The sequence below is a fragment of the Myotis lucifugus genome, unplaced genomic scaffold (genome assembly GCF_000147115.1).
Source record: "Myotis lucifugus unplaced genomic scaffold, Myoluc2.0 scaffold_622, whole genome shotgun sequence".
Lineage (NCBI taxonomy): Eukaryota > Metazoa > Chordata > Mammalia > Chiroptera > Vespertilionidae > Myotis > Myotis lucifugus.
Genome location: NW_005871670.1, coordinates 366,455 through 386,753, shown reverse-complemented (window position 1 = coordinate 386,753; position 20,299 = coordinate 366,455). Strand labels below are relative to the sequence as shown.

General features: G+C 62.3%; 4 protein-coding genes across 4 annotated transcripts in view; 2 read left to right on the top strand and 2 right to left on the bottom strand.

Annotated features, from left to right (window-relative positions):
• MSLN (mesothelin) overlaps positions 1–4,455 on the top strand; it is a 22,503-nt gene extending 18,048 nt beyond the window's left edge. Inside the window, exons 2-11 of the mRNA XM_014447166.2 lie at positions 1,041–1,125; positions 1,737–1,780; positions 1,880–1,979; positions 2,234–2,412; positions 2,510–2,665; positions 2,763–2,905; positions 2,984–3,111; positions 3,675–3,769; positions 4,052–4,238; positions 4,311–4,455. Of these exons, the coding sequence (XP_014302652.1) occupies positions 1,044–1,125; positions 1,737–1,780; positions 1,880–1,979; positions 2,234–2,412; positions 2,510–2,665; positions 2,763–2,905; positions 2,984–3,111; positions 3,675–3,769; positions 4,052–4,238; positions 4,311–4,399 (1,203 nt within the window). The 5' untranslated portion in view covers positions 1,041–1,043 and the 3' untranslated portion in view covers positions 4,400–4,455. The remainder of the gene's footprint in view (positions 1–1,040; positions 1,126–1,736; positions 1,781–1,879; positions 1,980–2,233; positions 2,413–2,509; positions 2,666–2,762; positions 2,906–2,983; positions 3,112–3,674; positions 3,770–4,051; positions 4,239–4,310) is intronic.
• A 1,185-nt stretch (positions 4,456–5,640) lies between these two features.
• LOC102433426 (mesothelin-like protein) lies at positions 5,641–12,537 on the bottom strand. Its single transcript, XM_023746046.1, has 15 exons — positions 12,489–12,537; positions 12,095–12,215; positions 11,013–11,133; positions 9,723–9,808; positions 9,445–9,571; positions 9,178–9,371; positions 8,773–8,863; positions 8,411–8,558; positions 7,940–8,127; positions 7,710–7,865; positions 7,498–7,627; positions 6,430–6,567; positions 6,260–6,354; positions 5,821–6,061; positions 5,641–5,672 (listed from the first exon to the last, which is right to left on the bottom strand). The coding sequence occupies exons 1-15, from the start codon at positions 12,535–12,537 to the stop codon at positions 5,641–5,643; spliced, it is 1,917 nt and encodes a 638-aa protein (XP_023601814.1).
• Positions 12,538–16,511: 3,974 nt separating this feature from the next.
• RPUSD1 (RNA pseudouridylate synthase domain containing 1) lies at positions 16,512–19,828 on the bottom strand. Its single transcript, XM_014447165.2, is given in 7 exon segments — positions 16,512–17,418; positions 17,420–17,685; positions 18,232–18,333; positions 18,457–18,559; positions 18,652–18,775; positions 18,874–19,063; positions 19,681–19,828. Coding segments are annotated over 7 exon segments (1,050 nt in total). The 5' UTR covers positions 19,784–19,828; the 3' UTR covers positions 16,512–17,256.
• A 228-nt stretch (positions 19,829–20,056) lies between these two features.
• CHTF18 (chromosome transmission fidelity factor 18) overlaps positions 20,057–20,299 on the top strand; it is an 8,632-nt gene continuing 8,389 nt past the window's right edge. The window contains 1 exon segment of the mRNA XM_023746045.1: positions 20,057–20,208. Within this exon segment, the coding sequence (XP_023601813.1) occupies positions 20,118–20,208 (91 nt within the window). The 5' untranslated portion in view covers positions 20,057–20,117.

Here is a 20,299-nt window from a genome sequence, read left to right as displayed (position 1 = left end):
AGGTGCAGCTCTTGCCTGGTCGCACCCACGGCCCGTTATATCTGGTCTGGGGTCTGGTTTTCTCCCATCCCCTCTGGGGCCTGGTGCGGGAGGCAGAGGGATTCCCTGGGGCCTTGCCACTCCTCAGGACACTCCCTGCAGGCTGGCTCTTTGCACAGCTGAAAGGGGTTGCTGAAGCATGAATGTGCCCCCGCCCCCTGCACCCCCATTTATGAGCCAGGGGTGGGGCTGACACAGGCCTGGGCAAAGGTTTGGGGGAGGGGGGCTCCACTCCACTGGGCCACAGGCAGCCTCCAGCCCTGGGCCTCCCTGGGCAAGTGCAGAAGGTGGTCTGGCTCCTTCAGGCCCCACCCCAGCCTGGGACAACCCTCCTCACCCACCTCCTCCCTCTAGAAACTGCAAGGGGACCTCCCACCCCCACAGGAGTGCCTCCCCGCTCACTGCCCCACCCAAGGGGCTGGAAGGTGGGAGGCGGCCTCGCCCTTTGGCACCCACCCAGGCCTCTGTTTTGAGAGACTTCAGAAGGGAAACCACCAGCTTTGTCCACCTGTCTGGGCCCTGGGTTTGCACAAAGCCCAGCACCTGTGGCTGTGGGTGTGGCAGGGTGTGGAGGGGGCACATGGCCATGCCCCAGCAGGACCCCTAGTCCTGAACTGCCTAGTCCCCCTGGTGCAAATGGGGAAACTGAGGCCAGCCTGAGCCAGAGGCGGCCCTGCCTCCTTCTGCCTGCCCTGCGCTGCAGGGAGAGAGGATGGGCCAGCTGTTTGCCTGCCCCTGGAGGCAGGGTTACAGCTGGCGGCAGGGTTGACTCAGACCCCACACCCCTGGCAGGAGGGGCCAGTTTCCCGGAGGGGGGCGGGCCAGGCGGGCCAGGTGGCTGCTTGGTCCCTAGAGTGGGCCCGGAGGCAGCCCAGACACTGCTGCAGGGGCCTGAGAAGGTTCCACCTGGAGCCCCAGGGGTTCTGAGACCCCTTCACTGGCTGTGGGCATGGGCATGGGTGGGTGAGCGGTGGGGACATCAGAGGGGCTGTCCTCCGCAGACCATGGCCTTGCAGAGTGCTCGCCCCACCCTGGGGCTCCTCAGGACCCCCACCCACGGCCTCCTGCTCCTGCTTCTCAGCCTCAGTGAGTACTGGGGGTGGGCTGCTGCGAAGGGTTGGGATGGGAGAGCGCTGGAGGGCAGCCAAGGATTCTTAGGGGATCGGGATCTCAGGAAAGGCTCTCTGTCGCTGGACAGCCCCCCCGCCCCCCCCTCAACCTCGGCAGGTGCCTCAAGTCCCAGGCAGATGTCTCAAATCTCAGTGTTCTGAGTTCAGGCGGCGTCCTGAACCTCAGGGGTGCCGAGTTCCCAGCAGGCTGTCAGCAGTGTCTCTTCCTGTGCTGCCACACAGGGTTGGAGGCTGAACCAGGGCAGTGATGTTATGGGGACTCAGGCCGAAGTGAGGGTGTTTGGGGGATAGGTGTCTGCCTGCACTGAGCAGCGGTGTCCCAGGAAGAGGATGCGGGAGGCCTGGGCTCCCTGGTGCGGTGCCGGACCTGGCCTGGGGGGTGTGTGTGGTGGCTGTGACATCATGGGGTACAGGAGCCTAACCTTCCGTGTCCACACCTGTGGGGTGTATTCAGGGCTGGGGGTCAGGGAAGGGATGGTTTTGCCTCCTTCCTCCCCAGGGTAGGGCCTGTAGCAGGCACCCAGAAGCCCCCGCCATCCCCTCGAACCTTGTGTCCCTGCCCTGCAGGGTGGGTGCAACTTTCCTGGGCCCAGACTGCAGACACAGGACAGGTAAGGACTCTGGGAATAAGGGGAGGGTTTTCTGGCCCTAGGCGGGTGTCCTTAGAGGCTGGGCCGTGTGGCTCAGCCAGAACCCTGCTCTGTCCTCAGGGTGTCATGACCCCATGGCTGCAACGTACCTCGCAGGACCTGTCCTGGCAGCAGTCTGAGCCGATCGTCATTCTCCGGAGGGCTCTGCAGGGCACAGAGAGTGAGCACAGGGCCCAGCCCGTCAAGTGTCAGGAGACCTGGGGGGTGGGGGGTGGCTCACCTGCTGGTGCTGTGGCTGTTCTGGCTGCTCTGCTCATTCAATTTTGGAGAATGGACAGAAGCACCCCATTGAGCCACTGGTTAAACTGAGGTCTGGAGAGGGTCATGTGTGGCCAGGGTCTCAGCATGGGTGCGGGAGGAAGAGGAGGCTGACTGGGAAAGCCCAGCCCCCTGACCCCCTGCCTGCCCCTGTAGAGAAGGCCTGTCCCCCAGGGAAAGAGGTCCATGAGGTGGATGAAAACCTCGTCTTCTACACGGAGTGGGAGCTGGAGGCCTGTGTGGATGGGGCCCTGCTGGCTGAGCATATGGACCGGGTGAATGCGATTCCCTTCACCTACCAGCAGCTTGACATTTTAAAGCGCAAATTGGACCAGGTAGTTCCTGACTTAGGCTCCCGCTTGCTTGCGGTGCCAAAGCCTTTCCCAGCCCCACTGGGAGTGGCTGTGGCCCTCATGGTCAGTTTCCCTGCAGGTCTACCCACAGGGCTACCCTGAGTCCCTGATCCAGTCCCTGAGTTACTTCTTCCTTGAGGTCACCCCCGAGGACATCCACAAGTGGAATGTCACATCCCTGGAGACCGTGAAATCTCTGCTTAAAGTCAGCACAGGGCGGAAAGTGGATGCTCAGGTGACCACCTGCTGGGAGGGGAGCACAGGGGGTGGCTGTGCAGGCCTGAGGGGCTGTCTCTTCCTGCCCCGAGGCATCTCACTGGGTCCTCCCACAGGTGGCTGCCCTGATTGCCCGCTATCTGGTGGGAGGGGGCCGGCTGGACAAGGTCACCCTGGACCTGCTGGCCAGCTTTCATCCTGCCTACCTCTGCTCGCTCAGTCCCGAGCAGCTGGGCTACGTGCAGCAGGATGTTGTCTGGTGAGTCCCTGGGGTCAGCTGGTGTGGAGGGTGTGCTGTGCTCCAAGCTCACTTCTTGGCCCCACACTGCCTCCCCAGGGTGGTCAGGCCTCAGGACCTGGCTGCGTGCCGTCCACCGCAGATGGATGTCCTCTATCACAAGGCCCACGCCGCTTTCCGGAACATGAGCGGTTCTGCATATTTTGCAAGGATCAAGCCCTTCCTGGGTGAGCCAGGAGGACATGGGGGGTGGGGGGGGTGCCTGAGGTCCCCATTGGTGCTGCCAGCTTCTCACCTGCCTGGCTTCCCCCTGGTGGTGTGGCCAGGGGTCAGGGTGCCCTCCATCCCTCTAAGCCAGGGGTTCTCAACCTGTGAGTCGCGAACAATGAAAATACATCCTGCATATCAGATATTTACATTACGACTCATAACAGTAGCAACATTACAGTTATGAAGTAGCAACGAAAATAATTTTATGGTTGGGGGTCACCACAACATGAGGAACTGTATTAAAGGCTCGCGGCATTAGGAAGGTTGAGAACCACTGCTAAGCGTATATAGGCTGAGGCCCTGTGCGTTCGACCCCTGCTCAGGCACTTGACCACCTCCAGCCCCTACCCTGACTGGGAGAGGCAGGGGGTCACCAGGCCAATCAGGGTTTGTCCAGAAATTCCTGAGGAAAAGGGAGTCCCGGTAAAGGAAGTGGGCTTCTGCTAGCTTGTGGTCAGAGGGTGCGAGTGGGGGGAATGTTGTGAGGTCTTATGCGTAGGGCCCCTCTCCCTGGGCACAGGTGGGGCCTCCACGGAGGACTTGCGGGCTCTCATTCGGCAGAACATAAGCTTGGACATGGCCACGTTCAAGAAGCTGCAGAAAGAGGCCTTGCTGGTATGGCCACCAGAGGGGCGGGGCCATTGGAGGGTGGGCCGTGGGAAGGCAGGGGCCACGGAGAAGGGCTTGTCCTGGATGGGGGCCTTTCAGGGCAGGGGCACTGAGGGGGTGGGGTCTGGGGAGGGGCGGGGCCATTGAGCCAAGGCCAGCTCCAAAGTCTGAGGTGCTGAGGCAGGGTCTGTGGGCTGGGGAAGCATGGGGTGGTTTGGACACAGCAGAGTCCAGCAGCCTCTGGACAGAGGTGGAGAGACCCTGACGGTCGCCTGGGGACTCTGGCAGCCGCTGACCATTGCCGAGGTGCAAAAACTTCTGGGTCCAAACCTGGAGGGCCTGAAGGCAGAGCAGGGGAACAGCCCTGTGCGGGACTGGATCTTCCGGCAGCGGCAGAGCGACCTGGACAGCCTGGGGCTGGGGCTCCACGGCGGCATCCCCAACGGCTACCTGGTCCTAGACCTCAACTTTCGAGGTGGGCGGGGAGGCCGGCGGGGAGGGCTGGGCAGATTAGGTGGAGGGTCTGAGTCACTCCCTCTCTGTGCAGAGGCCCTCTTGGGGGGCTCCCACCTCCTTGGACCTGGATCTGCGTTCACTGTGATGCCCGCTCTGCTCCTGGCTTTGCTGCTGAACTGAGCTCACTGCCCTGGAGGCTGAACAGGGCCCTGCTGTGGAGATTCCCGCCGGTGGGAGCGGCCTGGGCGGTCCCTGCTCCATCCCAGGGGGTTGGGGCTCAATAAAAGAGAACCCGTTCCCCCTCCAAAGAGGTGACCTGTGGTGCTCTGGGGACAGGGGGAGGCCCTTCTGGCTGTGGTGTTCGGAGGGGCAGGGTGGGGGTTGACAGCGGTGGTGTCCTGAGCCCAAGTGGCTGTGGTGTTTTGAGGAGGAGGGGCTGGCTGGCGGTGGTATTCTCAGGGGTGGGGGCCTGCGGGCTGGAACCTGTGGACGCGACGCCCTGAGTTGCAGCCCTTCTGTTTGTACTCGGAAAGGAGGGGAAGCAGAGCAGGGACTCCAAGCAGTAGGAGGGGAGTGTGAGGTGGGGGTTGGGGCTTTCCTGATGTTGTTCCATTGCCCCTGTCTCCCCTGAGGCCAGGCCAACACACCCAGGGTGGCCTTGGTGACTTCTCAGGAGACAGCTCAGAGGGTCTCTGTGCCCCTCCTCGGGGCAGGGCAAAGGGACACACACAGGAAGATCACCTTGTCCTTTATTAAAATCAGCCAAGTAAAAAAAGGAAGACATAAAACCAGCGGAGTAAGTGACATGGAGCCCGCGCCCCAGCCCCAGCCCCAGTTCTTTGTCCTGAAGAAGACCAGAGGGTGGGGCATGTCTCCCGCAGCGGGCAGGGGCTGGTGACCCCGTAGTCACAGCTCTGCCCAGGCCCTCAGTGCAGCTGCAGGTCCTGGGAGCCGGGTGTGGGCAGGCTCCTAGGCGAGGTTTGAGGTTTTCCATGCCGGGGGCTTGCACCTTAGCCTGGGCTGGCGTCCGGCTCCACCTACCAGCACAGCGCTGTCTTCAGAGGACATTGTGAGTCCCAACAGGGCCCCAGGGCACCCCAATACAGCAGCCACAGGAGGCTGGAGGGCAGGGCCACAGCAAGTGGCAGGTACCCCAGGTGGGCTGATGGGCTGCCTGTAGGTGCAACATGGAGAGAGTACCCATCAGTCCTTGCTGGGAGCCACACCCAGGACCCGCCCGTGGCTCTGGGCAGCCCCTCCCTCTGGGCTCCAGGCTCACGCTATCCCTCTGGGCCGGGAAGACCATGTGTGGCCACTCTTCTGGGCCCCAACAAAGATCTCAAAGCTTCCCCCTCCCTGGGTTTTGGCCTCTACTTTATGCAGATCAGTGGGCTTTGGAGGTGATTGTATCCTGCGGTAACTCAGGGTGAAGCCAGTGCCACCCAAATGTCAACTGAGGGGCAAATGGAAAAACTGTTGGCCAACAGAGTATGAGATTGGGCGCAAGTAGCAGTTTGGGGTCCATGGGGCCCTGGGCAGACAAGGCCAAGCAGAGGCAGGGGAAGGCCTGCCAAGGGGGAGGGCTGGATGTGGGGCTGTACCTGAGGTGGGGGCGTCCTTCCCAGGCCCTTCCCCTGGGGGAGTCAGATGGGACGTCCAGGGGGTGTTGCTGTGAGTCCTGGTGGGGCTGGTGGGGCTGGCGGGGTCCGTGTCCAGGCCCAGCTCGTCCAGGGACTTGTTCAGGCTGCGGAGCCAGGAGCTGATGGTTGGGTGGCTGCGTGCCTTCTGCAGGTCCCCCACGTTCTGGCCCAGCAGTGTTCTCACATTGTTGACACTGAGGTTCTTCAAGGGAAGTGGGGGGCCAGCTTTAGGACCAAGGGGAGACCCGGCAGGGCAGCGCTTACCCAGGGAGTGAGCAGGGGTGAGATGTGGCAGAACCAGCCTGGAGAAGTGACCCGGGGCCCACCCTGGGGTGCCTTTGGACCTGTGGCCTAGGGCTCCCCGGGTTGGCCAGCCTGCCTCCCGCCCCCCAGGGCCCACCTGCAGCGCGCAGGGGTTCAGGTTGGTGAAGGTGTGGATGTCCATGGAGACGTTGGCCTGGGCCAGGCGCTGCAGCTCCTCTGTGGGGGCACCGCCTGAGGAAGCGGGGTGGTGAGAGGGGGTGGGGCTTCTGAAGGACAGGGGGGTCTGCACACAGGGCGGGGTCTCACCGAGATAGGGGCGCACGAAGTCGTAGTAGGCAGCGGTGGGTCCTGGTGCTGCCGAAGGGCCTCTGGGGCTTTGAAAGAAAAAGCTCGTTCTTTCCGGCTCTGAGGGCAGGGAGGAGGTATCCAGGGCCCCCGCCCAGCCTGGGGAGGGAGACTTGAATGGGAAAGCTGGGAGCCCCTCCTCCTACGGTTTGGCTGGGCCTGGCTCTCTCTCCCTAAACCGCAGCTACCCTTTTTCCCTCTCTGCTGGGCTGATAGTGTCTCCCCAGAATTTATGTCCACCCCAAACCTCAGAATGTGATCTTATTTGGCTCTTTCAGAAAGAGGCTCTTTCCTATGTATAGATGTCATCAAAGTAAGATGAGGCCCTACTGAATTAGTGTGGGCCCTAAAAGCTAACGACTGGTGTCATAAAAGAAGAAAATGTAGACATAGACACGGACGGGAGACAGCCACGTGCTGATGATGGAGGCAGAGAGAGGGTGATGAGGCCATAAGCCAAGAAAGGCCGAGGATTGGCAGCAACACTAGAAGTTGGAGGAGGCAGGAAGTTTCAAGGGGAGCCTGGCCCTCTTGACACCTTAATTCCAGACTTCTGGCCTCCGGACGGTGAGAGAATACATCTCTGTTCTTATAAAACTAAGTTTGAGCTCTGGAGCGTGTGGCGCAGTGGTTGGAGCACTGGCCTGCGCACCGAAGGGTTGCTGATTCCATTCCTTGTCAAGGGCACATACCTGGGTTGTGGGGTGAGTGCAGGAGGCAACCAATGGATATGTCTCTCTCACATTAATGTTTCTCTCTCTCTCTCTCTCTCTCTCTCTCTCTCTCTCTCTTCCCTCCTGCTCCCTCCTTGCCTTCGACTCTCTGAAAATGAATGGAAAAAGTATCCTTGGGTGAGGATTAACCAAAAATAAATGAAAGAACAACAACTCAGTTTGGCAGCTGTAGGACACTAACACACCTGTGTTGGCCTGGCCCAGACCCCCCCTGAGCCTCTGTCTCCCCCTCCGGTTCTGCTGGGTGAGGAGGTGAGCTGACCCAGGGTGCAGCGAGCGTGTCGCTGGTCGGCTCACCGGAACTCCGAGGGCCGGATGGCCTGGATCTGGCGGGGGCTCATCCAGCAGAGGCGGGAGCCCCCGATGGCCACAAGCAGGGCGCTAGTGATGGTGCCTTTGTGGTCCAGGAACTTCTGCAGGATGGCCTGGGGGCAATGCTGGGGTCAGGGTCCGCGGGTACCCCCACCCCCCAGCTTCACTACCTTCCCCCACCCGTCCTGCCCTCACCTCCGTCTGGTTCTCCAGGGCCACGTCCGAGGCCAGCAGGGCCATGACGGTGTCCCTAGACGTGATGTTCCACTGGCGGATCTCCACGAGAGAGTACAGGTAGACCAGCGAGGTGATGAGCCGAAGCTGCTCTTCCGGGATGCCACTTGGGTAGATCTGAGGCAGGCGAGAGGATCAGGCCCAGCCCTAGCGCCCACCACCCACCTGCCTCCACCCAGTCTTCAGTGTACCCGAGCCAACTTGGCCTTGACGACGCGCTGACACTCAGTAGGCAGTGGGTGCTGCAGCAAGCGGTCCACGTTGGCCCTGAGCACGCGGCTGCCCAGGCAAGACTCGAGCTGGGAGCAGTCGTAGTGAAGCAGGAAGAGGTCATCCTGCAGCGTGGCCGCCGTGATGTTGCCTTGGATGCAGGGTCGCCCTGTGGCTGGGGGTGGGGTTGACTGCAGGCTCTACCTCACTGCTAACCCTCACCCACCCTGGACTCTCTCCCCAAGCTTGACCCCTAGCCAAGAACTTGACCTTGACCTTGACCTCCAACCCGGCCCTGGCCCAGAAGTCCAGCCTCACTGCTTCTGTCCGGTCGGCCTATGCTGGACACAAGCTCAGGAGGTTGGGCGGCAGTTGTGGCCGTGCATTGGGTGCCCTCACCCAGGGATCAGGAGTCCAGAGCAGTGTCCCCAGGCCACGGAGGCCACACTGACCTGTGCCCCGCTTGGGCCGTGAGGACATCAACTTGGCCTTGGCCTTGGCCTCAAGGAAGCTGGTGACAAAGTGCCTGATGTCACGCTGGCTGAGCCGCCCTGCTCGACATGCAGCCACCATGCTGCCAAAGAAGTCCAGGCCCACGGCCTGGCAGCGGGTGCTGAAGACTCCACAGCCGGCACCTGGTTCCTCCCCCATCCCACAGATAGAGACTCTGTGATGGCAGCAACTGGGGACACCACTCAGGCATTGATTGGGTGGCTGTATGGTCAGCCCTCAGGCCTAGAGGGTCTGCTGGACACCCCTCTCTGTGTCTAGGGCCAGTTCGATTCCCGCTCCCCGCCCCAGGGCACCATCCTACCTCCTGCACGTGCATCCACAGGCTGGAGCTGATGTAGGTGGCCAGCGGTCCCAGAGCCTGCAACCCCTCCAGGTTCCAGGAGACAGGGGGCCTGGTGTGCGGGAAGCGGGGGCTGGGTCTGGAGCAGCACCCAGCCCTTGGAGTGTGCAGTTCCCAGGGCCTGCCCTGCTGGGGCCCCCTCGCCTGCCCAGACTCTCTCCCACCCAGGCTTCAGGGCAGGGGATTGAGGCGCCCAGTGGGTGTTGGCAGCACCCCAAACCTGTATGCCCCAAAGGCTGAGAGCGACGTTAGAAGTGGGAGATCAGCGGGGCTATGGAGCTCAGTGAACTCTTGGGCCCAAACCCTAGGCTTCCCTCGTCTCATCTCCAGGAGGGAGGCCTCGCAGAGGGGATGGGCCCCACCCACCCAAGCACGGTCCTCCCGCTGGTCAGCAGTGTGTTGAGAGCAGCCTGCTGGGCAGGGGTCAGCCGGGGGCAGCGCTGCAGGTTCTGCAGCACGTGGGGGTCCGAGGCCACGATGCTGGACGCCTCCATGTCGCACACCAGGACCCCGAGGAGCAGCAGATCTGAGGCGCTGAGCCGTGGTGGGTGGGACACCCCCTGCAGGACAGCAGGTCAGCGAGGGCCCGGCCCCAGGTCCCTTCCACCCTTCCTGTCCCGCCCCAGGGCCTACCAGGCAGGCCAAGGCGGAGTGCTGCAGGGCGGCCCTCTGGTCAGGCAGGTTGGCCAGCAGCTCGGTGTCCCCCTGGGCGGCACGGTGGGTGAAGGCCCGGCAGTCGGCTTCCCTTACGTGCCCCAGGCTGCAGGCAGGTGGGGTGCTGTTGGGAGGGCGGGGCCAGCCAGGGGTCCTCTGGGGTGGCCCAGGTGCCCCTGGGGAGCTGGGGTCCCCAGGACCCAGAGGAAGCATGCTCAGTCTGCTTGGGCGGGGCTGGGAGGGGGGGGCGCACTCACTTGTAGAAGAGCAGCAGGTCAGGTGGGTGCAGCGGAAAGTCACTCTGGAGGCCATGCAGGGCGGCCAGGTTGGCCAGGCAGCTGAGCTGGGTAGGGCGAATGATGCCTCACTCCCTCGCCAGCCCCCTCCTCTCTGCCATGTCACACTCCCCCTCAGTTAGGCCTTTGGGCCCAAGACCCCGATGTCCGGCCCCATATCCATCCAGTTCCCTCCTCCCACCTGCCTGCTCCGTGTCACCTGGACTTGATGTCTTCCTCTGCCTGCCTCCACCTCCACATCAGAATGGCCCCAGATGGGGCAAACCCAGCCTGAACATTACTGCCCCCCCCAACCCCGGGCTGGCATTCAGGCCCTGTCCACCCCGCCCACTGCACCATGGAGGCTCATCCCAGTGCCACCCCTGCCCTGACTTCCTGTCCAGCCTGGCCTCCTTTGAGGTCGTTTCAAATTTATTGGTAGTTGTTTTTCTTCTTTTATTTTTGTGTGTGTTCCTTCCTTTTATTACTAGATTTATATTAACTTTATAATGAGAATGATGGATATCTTTCCTCCCTCCCTCCCTCCTTCTTCCTCTCCCTCCCTCCCTCCCTCCTTCCTTCCTCCCTTCCCCCCTTCCTTCCTTCCTTTCTTCCAACTCAGGGCAGGCCATGCTTAGGTCAGCTGTGAGTTGAGGTGGGCTCAGCCGGCCCCTCTCATGGCCCAGGGGGAAAGGCCAGAAGGCTGGAAGATCTACCCCAAGGAGGAGTCAGAAAGAGGCCAGGCAGGCCAGGTGAACAAGCCCTCACCCAACCGAAAACAGGCTGGGGTCTGTGGGCAACTGGCCGAGAAGTCCTAGAAACAACCCAAAGTGGGCCCTACGGGGGGTGGGCAGGCTTCTGTCACCTCGGAGTCAGCCTAAAACAGTGGTCGGCAAACTGCAGCTCGAAAGTCACATGCGGCTCTTTGGCCCCTTGAGTGTGGCTCTTCCACAAAATACTGACTTCTGCACATGGGCCACGAAGTTTCAATCACACTGTACATGCGCGCCTGCACGTGGTATTTTGTGGAAGAGCCACACTCAAGGGGCCAAAGAGCCGCAGTTTGCCGACCACTGGCCTAAGAGATGCCTCGTAGGTGGCTGTGAAATTGGCAGGTTGGCATAGAGACCGTCCCGGCCGAACGGTCCTGGCCCTTGCTGGCCTGTGTCCCTGCCGGGGACACTCTCCCTCCTACCCATCTCCAGGGCCTCTCCTGGGAGCCTGTTCTTGCCCTCGACACGCCATCCACTCATGCCAGCCAGGGCTTCTTACCTGCCAGGCTTTGAGGAGCACCTGCTGCGATGCCATCCTCCTGATCAGAGCTGAAAGCCGGTCCCGGGACAGCTGGCTGGCTGGCTGGCAGCGGAAGCCTTGCAGGAGGGAGGTGTTGGCACTGAGCAGAAGGAGGCAGGTGGTGAGGGAGGAGGTGGGGTGGGAGGGGCAGCCCAGGCGGCAGCATGCAGGATGGGGGTTAGACTCGCAACACCGAAGGAATGAGACACAGGCAGTGTGGCAGGCAGGGCCTTGGCACAGGCAGGACTCTGGCGTCTCCCCCCCCCCCCCCGCGCCCCCTCCTCCTGTGAGCGCCCAGTTCAGGTTCTGAGCTGTGAGCAGGGGAGGCCCAGGCTGGGTTTTTGCTTCCTCCCAAGGCCGGTCCCAGCGATGGCTGAGGGTTTGGAGGAGATGTAGCCTGGGCACCTGCTGGGCCACCACAGCCAGTTCCTCTCCTGGTGGGGCCTTCCTCACGGTGTGAGTAATAAATCTCATGACCAGGAAGGGGTCTCTGGGGCTTTAACCTGGGTTCAGTGGTCCAACTGGGCCTCCAGCCTTGTCTGGTCAGTCAACTGATTGATCAATTGATGGCTAATCATTGACCTCCAACTCCCCAGGGAAGGAGAGGACAGCCGAGCCTAGGCATGAACCCCCACCTCCCCCCCCAAAAGTGCACGGAAACAATGCAGGGTCTGTTTGGGGCCTGAGGGGGCAGCAAAGCCTCGGGGTAGAAGGAAGGAAGTATGAGGACTCAGGATGAGCTGTGATCGCCTGCCAGGCCGAGGGGAGCAGTGGGAGCAGTGGGGGGCTCAGGAGGGACCCTGGCCCCAGCCAGCTCTGATGGCCTGGGCACCTGACTCTGATGGAGGACACTGAACTCTGGGCCACTTGAGGGCAAGGTGGATGAGTGACCTGGACCTGGGTGGGTGATAGCCAGGCCCCGGTTCAGAGCCAGAAGTCGGGGACCCTGCCACAGCCATGCCTGGTCATCGTCTGCCGCCCCTGGAGGTGGTCCCTCCTTCTCACCCACCCGCTCCTCCAGGCCGGCCAGGGGATCAGCTGCAGGAGGGGAGGCCACTCACCTGGCCCACAGGTCGGCCCTGCTGGCATCCAGCCCTTCCTGGGAGAAGCCCTCAGCGTGGGGACCAGCGCAGGGAGTAGTGAGCCACATGCAGAGGATGAGGCCCCGGCTCACCAGGGCGCCTGGAACAGAACAGGCCGTCAGCAGCCTCTAGCCCAGTGGTTCTCAACCTTCTGGCCCTTTAAACAGTTCCTCATGTTGTGACCCAACCATAAACTTTTTTTTGTTGCTACTTCGTAACTGTAATGTTGCTACTGTTATGAATCTGATATGCAGGATGGTCTTAGGTGACCCCTGTGAAAGGGTCCTTCGACCGCCAAAGGGGTCGCGACCCACAGGTTGAGAACCGCTGCTCTAGTCCCTCGAAGGCTGAGCCCTGCTGAGGGGAAGCATGCGTGGGAGGTCCAGCGCGGGTCTGTCCAACATGGAGACCTCGGACGCCATGTGGCCCTGGTCACCTGTGTGTAGCGGCCTAGGCCTGAGTGTGGTGTGTGTCTGACTATACGTGTGTCTGTCTGACACTGCATGCGTGTGTTCCCAACAGCATGTACATGTGATGTGCACACGTGTGTGGTGGCGTATACATGTCCGTGGTGGCATGTATGCCCAATACAATGCATACCTGGTGGGATGGCAGTGTACATGTATGTGATGATGTGTACCCATGTGCAGCTGGTGGCGTGTGTCTTTTTTGTGTCTGGAAGCATGTGCACACATATGTGATGGACTGTACATGTGCCCGCCAATGTTCACACATGTGTGATGAGATGTGCACGTGTGGACTGTGTGTACCAATGCACTTGTACTTTCTATCCTTGTGGCTCTGTCCTCACAGTTTGAGACCCAAGACCCTCAAACAGAGGGAATGGGGTCGACCACGACCTCCTGAGCCCCTTCTAGCCGTGGCCTCTCCTTGTCCCCTCGAGGCCCCCCAGGCCCAGGGCCCTGCCTGCCTTTCTCCTTCCCTCCCCTGAGCCCCAGCCGGCGGGGGGCATCCTGGGGCGGGGCCCTGATCGCAGGCTCGGGAGGACACGGTGGCCGGAGTGTGAACACTCTCCACATCGGCCGTCCTGCTGCCCGGAGCCCCTGCCCTGAGGGCCGCCAGCACACCTGCTCTGGGGCCCATGGCTGTGCGCGGTGCACGGAAGGCGCTGGGGTCACAAGCAGCGGGTCCAGGACGAGCTGGAGAGGAGACAGGAAGTGATGAGGCCGGCCCCACCGCCTCCCCCCACCAGCCTTGGCCGAGGGGCACAGACAAGAAGGGCTTCTGGCCCTAACCGGTTTGGCTCAGTGGATAGAGCGTTGGCCTGCGGACTGAAGGGTCCCAGGTTCGATTCCGGCCAAGGGCATGTACCTGGGTTGCGGGCACATCCCCAGTAGGAGGTGTGCAGGAGGCAGCTGATCGATGTGTCTCTCTCATCGATGTTTCTAACTCTCTATCCCTCTCCCTCCCTCTCTGTGAAAAATCAATAAAATATATTTTAAAAAAAAGAAAAAAAAAAAAAAGAAGGGCTTCTGTCCAGTGTCACGCAGGCTGGGCGCCTTGCAGGGCAGGCAACCTGAGCTGAGCTACAGCTGCGTCTCTCTGCCTTCGGGGAGGGGTATAGCCCCACCAACAAGCATCTTTGGAACAAAAGGGAGCTGCTCTAGGGGGAGCCGGGCCTTTCTTATCGTAAGTTGGGGCTCAGGGGACCCCCCGGCTGTGGCTTGGGTTGTGGTGTCTCCAATGAACAGATCCCTTGACAGTTACAGGGGAGAGGGCAGCAGTCCCGGCGGGTCCCCACAGGTTGCTGGGGGAGACCTGGTGGCTTCCCAACCTGCCCGGCTCACCAGGTGAGCGGCCATGGCTTCACTCCCACATCTGGGCGGCCCAGGCAGCTCTCCACCCTTCTCTGGGCCTAAGTCCTGGTCACAGACACAGCCCACAGTGCAGCCCCCCCCCCCCCCATCTATGGTGGAGACCAAAGCTGTGAAGCTTGGGGACTCAGGTCCTGGGAGGTGACGGACATCTGGGAGGCTGGCCCACACTGCCCACTCCTAGGCACCGCCTTGCACAGGCTCACAGTTTGGGGTACCAGTGAGCCTCAGATTCCACATGGACCAGGAGCAAGACAGGGAGGTTACTCCCCATGCAGGGGGCATAATGGAGGCTCAGCTCCCTGCCCACGCCTGCAGATACCAGACTAGAAGCCTGGTCCTGTGGCCCCAGCTGGTGATGACTCCCACCCTGGCCCCACCCCTCACCTGAGCACAAAGAACTTCTGGTGGAGGGTGGTGCTCTGGAGCCAGGCATTGGCGGTTGGATGCAGAGGGTTGTAACCAGGTGGCAGACACTAGCCGTCTCAGCCCACTGAGCATGTCCGTCCTTGCAGCTGAGCCCTGGGGCACTGGGGTGGTGCAGGGTTGGAGCGCCAGGGTCCCCGCTCACCTCCACGCCTCACCAGCACCCTGTCTGTGCAGCCACCCCCTCCTGCAGTGACGCTCACCGGGCCGGCGTAGGGGAGGGGCTGGAGCTGTGCCAGGTGACGCTACTATATTGGCCCCTGGGGCCCCAGCACAGTGGCACCTGCTCCTCAGCCCCAGGAGAGTGAGATGTTGAGCGCATGGTTGGCAGCTACGCAGCGTAACCCCTTCCCACGGAGGGGTCGTGCCTCGAGGGCTGTATGTGCGTTCATACACAGGTATCTCTGCCTTCATTGTGTGTGCGTGTCAGCGTGTGCACACAGGTGCCTGTATGCGTGTGCCTGGGAGCATGCACATCTTTGTGCACGTGTGCCCCCTGCAGGGACGTTAGGCACACGTGGACTCAGTGTGGTGCTGAGGTCTGGTGACGTGTGTGCAGTGTCTCTGTTCTGTGGGTGCTGGAGCAGAGCCAGGCAGGCGTGGACACACCCCTGAGTACCAGGAGCAGGGAGGGCATGTGGGCACCAGGTGGGCAGCCTTGATGGTGGAGCGTGTGCCACGCATGCTCTGGGGCCAGTCCACCAAGCAGACCTCCAAGGCTGAACAGGAGGGGTGACTACAGGAGGGACTTCCCGACCTGCCTACAGCCCGGGTTCAGCGGCCTGATGACCGCCACCTGCATCACAGGCCGCCTGTGCCCAGCAAGCCAGCGTCACGGCCCAGCAGAGGCACTGACCTGAGCCTGGGGGCTGACAGCCGGAGGGATTGCTCTTGGCCCTGCACAGGCCCCATGGGAGTCCAGGTTTTGGCCGAGGGCTCTACACAGTGAGGGATTTTGGGGGAGCGGGATGTCATACAGTGGTGGGGTCTTCCTGCTTCCAGGGCAGGAGACTCCCACAGTTCAGAGTAGGTGGGAACAGGAAGCAGCCAGCGAGTACAGGAGGCCACATGCTGGCCTGTGGAGGCTAAGCCTCCAGGGCAGCACCAGGCCCAGGCCCAGACAAATAACCACAGCAACCGAGCACCTGCTGGGCTGTAGAGCCACAGCCTGCCCGGCTCTTCCAAGCACTGCCTCCCTCAGTGAGTCGGCCTCGGCTCATGGCCCAGCTTCCGTGCCCCTTTCACAGAGGAAGAAACTCAGGCTCAGAGAGGCTGAGCAACTTGCCTGTGGCCACACAGCAGTGAGTGGGAAGCATGACCAGACCCTGTGGCCAGGCTGAAAACCCGTGTGTGCTGTAAGGGGCCTGCGGGTATGGGTGGAGGCAGGGGCAGAAGGGGAAAGGTGGGGCAGGTCTCAGCAAGGTGATGTGTTCTCAGGTAGAAGGTTCAGCAAGTGTGAAAACGAGGAAGCAGGTGTGCTGGGATGGGGACTGGTGATGCTATCCCACCGCACCCCGCCAGTCACGCTGGGTAACCACAGTAACCATCTGACCATCTGGGTGACCACTGTGGGCATCCTGTGGGCCCCTCTGGTTTGCTCCAGCCCTTCCTGTTACAGATGAGGAAATGGATGCAGGAAGCAGGCCTCTGCAGAGACCCTGTGGTGGCTGCTTCTGGCTCCATCCCACTGAGATCCTGACGTGGTCACAGGTAGGTCCAGCCCAGGAACCCCATGACAGGACCTGTGTCAACTGGCGAGAGGAGGGGTCTGGCCCAGCGGGGTGCAGGGATGTGGCATGTGACTTCAGACTGGTTGGTGGCCCAGGCGACAGCCCTCCCATGGCGTTCTGACACGGTGGAAGGCCCTAAGACTGGTATGATGGTGGCCACGGCAGTAGCTCTATCAGGGACTCTGGTGAGACTAGTTGGATGTTCCAATGTTTTCTGTTGGGAGGGCCAGGGATCCTCCGACCAGGGCAGGAGTGTACCCACTGCATAGGGGTACAGGGCAGCAGCCAGGCCTCGAGGTCAGTCCTGGGTCCTGCAGGAGGGCTTGGGACAGAGGCCTACCTGGTGCAGGAGTCTGGGCTCCCCTGTAACCCCCACCTCAGAATTATTCATGGCTGTTCACAGGGTTAGTCACTGAGCCTTTATTCTAAGTCCTGGAGCCCGGTGGCAGCTGGAATGATGTGGGCGTGTTGTAGGGGACAGAGGAGGCGGGAGCTGGGCTGCCCTTGCTCCTAGGCTAAGGTCTGATAACCAGGGGCTGTGTGGGAGCCCCCCCCCCCGCCCCAGCACTTACATCAGGCCAGAAGGGACAGCCCCGACCACTCCCATGTGTGGTGATTAGGATGTGGGTGGAGGTGGGAGACCCATGGGCAGAGTTCGGCAGAAGCCAAGGCACAAAGCAGGACTGGCCGGGCAGGGGACCAGTCAGGGTTTGCAGGTGGAGAGGGCTCAGCCAAGCTGGGGTGATGGCACAGAGGGTCTGAACAGAGAAAGGAGCAAGGTGCTCTGGGGGTGGACGAGGGGCCCAGCAAGGGCCGGCTCGAGTCCTTTTCCAGGGCAACCCCTGGGCACGTCTACACACAGGCCCTGGGGGTAAAGCTTTGGAGTCCGAAAGGTGTCTGGGGAGGATTGGCAGGCCTTGGTTCCTTTTGGGGGGGCTGGTCCTACCACCCTGAGTTCATCCTCCATAATCGTGGCGGCCTGGCTCCCCCTGCTGGCCGTAGGTCCCTCTTCAGGTTAGGCTGCTACAGTTGGGGTGGGGTCAGTGCTCTGTGGCTGGGACACCTCCGCCTCCGGATAGGCTTAGGGTTCTGGCCCGCAGTCCCCGTCCACCTGGAGGTTCGTCTTCACCCAAACATCAGGCCCACACTCTCAGTTGTCTGGCTCCAGTGTCCACTCTGACAGCCACTGAAGATATGAGGCCCTCTGAGCCTCTGTCTCAGGGGGACGGGGAGGGGGCGGTGGGGGCCGGCCTGGCCCGGGCAGGTGCGTGGAGGGGCTGCAGGGCCAAAGTGTCACCTTCTGAGGGTCCATGGTCACGGTCAGCCCGCAGGATTTGGACAAGCTGGTCCAGTGGCTGTACCAGGGTGTGTGGGTTCCAGCAGGCGTCAAGGGTGGGCACGAAAGGGTCTGGTGTACAGGCCTCCACACACTCGGCCTGGGTGGGTATCCGCAGGTAGAAGGCATGCAACATCATGCGGAACGGTTGGTCCTCCTGGCCCGAGGCCTGCCCGTAGGTCAGGTCCCCCACAATGGGGTGGCTGAGGGCACTGCAGTGTACGCGCAGCTGGTGCGTCCGGCCTGTGTGGGGAGAGAGGGCCAGTGAGGCAGGGGTGCCACTCCATGACCACCACCCCACCGTTCATGTCACTGTCCCCAGCTGCCAACTCAGCGGGCACATGCAATAAACCTCCCTGCTTCCTGCTACAGACGAGGGACATAAGAAACTTAGGAATGGGAAGTCAACTTTCTGGGGTCACCTCCTGGCGAGGCCAGGGCCCAGGGGTGGCACTTGGTACATTTGGAGACCTCAGGCCCGCCTCCCCCACTGCCCTTCACATCCAGACCAGCAAGACCACCCTCTAGGGCAAGAGCTCGCAGTTTGCGGGGTGAAAGTGTGTGGGAGAAGGATCCGCTTTTGCCAGCAATGTTTGGGGTGGCCCCCGTCAGGCTACTCTGCCTCTGTGCGTCAGTTTCCTTTCCTATCTAAGGGGGACACTGCAGTGCACTGCTTGAGGAGATGCTGACACCAGGCACCCAGCACGCCGGGGGCAGGACACTGTTGGGGGCGGAGGGGCGGGGCAGTGAGGAGCCTGGGAAGCTTCCTGGCCCCGCTCCTGAATGTACCTGTGAGGGGCTGCAGCAGCACTTTGGAGACGGGGTCACCTGCATAGAGCCCATGTTCTAGAACCACCAGCTCCGTGAGGCTTGGTTTCGGGTTCTCACAGCCTGCGGGGGAGGAAGGGAGGCTGTGAGGGTTGCCTGGGTCAGCCCCGGGCCCCAGGTCACCTCAGCACAAGGTCCCCTTAGATGAAACATGTGCCATGGCCCCTGCCCCCTTGCCCACCGTACCCTGGGTGCCCTCGATGCACATGGTGTGGGTCCGACCCTCTGTGCTGTTCCTGCCGATGGCATAGCTGATGGTTATCCGGCTCTCCTGGACGTGCCCCCGAACCTGCAGGTCAGGGGAGCCCACCTGAAACTCAGACCTTGCTGATGTGGGCTGAGCACCGGAGCCCCCATGCCCCAGGCCTGGCCAGGCCTTACCAGAGCCAGGTAAGCCTTGGTGACCCGCCGCTCCTTGAAGCACCTGTAAGCACTGCCTGCAGCTGCTTTGTTTAGGGCCACGCAGAGTGCTCCGCTGGTGGAGAAATCCAGCTGGTGGCAGAACCTGGCATCGAGCAAAGGGACAGAAGAGGCCGGGTTAGGGGCGGCCACTTCCCTCCCGCGGAGGCTGCCTTGGGCTCCCTGTGCCGCACTCCCAGGTACCTGAACCCGTAGCAGGTGCCGGGGTCAGCCAGCTCGGGGAAGCGGTGCCGCAGCTGCTTTTGGAGGGTCAGGGTCTCCCTCCACGTCTTGCTGTCAATGCGCACGTCCCAGTGCTTGTTCACCACCAGGAAGTCACGGCTCTGGTACACAATGGACAGGTTCTCCACACTGCCTGGCTCCATGGTGGGGCCTGCATGCAGGGCAAGCATGTGGTTCATAGGGTGACCAGCCCATGTCAGGGTCATGCCCAGCTCGGGTAGACAACCCTTGCTCTCCAGAGCTCTGGGTCTGAAGCCACAAACGCTGTGTATCAGGCAAACACATGCACCTACTATGTGCCTGCATCCACTGGGCTCCTAACTACTCTCACCCCTGAACCTCGTAGGAGAGTGGCAACTGGGGTGGGAGTGTGGTCAAGGTGAGGGGAGCCAGTGTTGCTTGGACGTGGGGCAGTCCCACAGTCCCGGCCAGACCCAGGCCTTGGGAGAAACAGTCTTGCTCTGCAGCCCACTCCCACCGACCCTTCCCAACAGACCAGAACGCGCGATAGGGGCCTTTTCCTGAGTGGGGAGGGAGTCGAGGAGAGGGGCTGCTACGGCCCTCGCAGCCGGGGGCGGCACAGGGCAGCCGGGTGCAAGGGGGGGCGCTGGGTGCAGGGGCGGAGTTCACCCTCGCCCTCCCACCCTCCATGCAGACACCATTCCCTACCTCCCCTCCGCGGAAGCCCCCACCTCCTGCGTCCGATGGGCTAAGGGGTTCTGGGTGGATCCCGGTGGCGAGCCCGCCCCCGCCCACTCTGGAACCGACCTGCAGTCGGGCCGCGCCGTCCGGGTCCCCGATGCCGCTGACCCGCCCCGATCCAGCTCCCGCGTCCCCGCACCTCGCGATCCACGACCCAGGGACTTTTCATTCGGGCCACGGAACCACTTCTTTCCAGGTCCGGCCTGCCCGCAGAGCCCCGCCCACTCCCCGCCCACGCCCCCAGACGGGCAGCCGTGTGGACCAATAGCGAGCTCTTGGGACCTGCCTTTCGGACTCCAAGCCTTGACTCGGCCCCACCCTACCTGCGCGCGCAGCCCCGCCCCCGCCCCGCCCTGCCTACTGACCAATGGCTGAGCGCCGCAGGGCACGCCGACTGCACATTGGCGGCGCCGGGACGCGGGGGGCGGGAGCGGCGCGCAGCTGTAGCGCGGGAGCTTCGGAGCCGGCGGCGACTCCGGCGGGCTCGGCGGGCACGCGTGGCCATGGAGGACTACGAGCGGGAGCTGCACGGCGTCGAGGACGACTTCCACAGCCAGTTTGCGGACGAGCTCGAGGTGCTGGCGGAGCTGGAAGGTGGGCGCGGGCCCGGGCGCGGCCTTGTCACTTGTAGCCGGGCAGGGCCCCGGCCTGCCTGCCGCCGGCGTTCGGAGGCTGCTCGGGACCG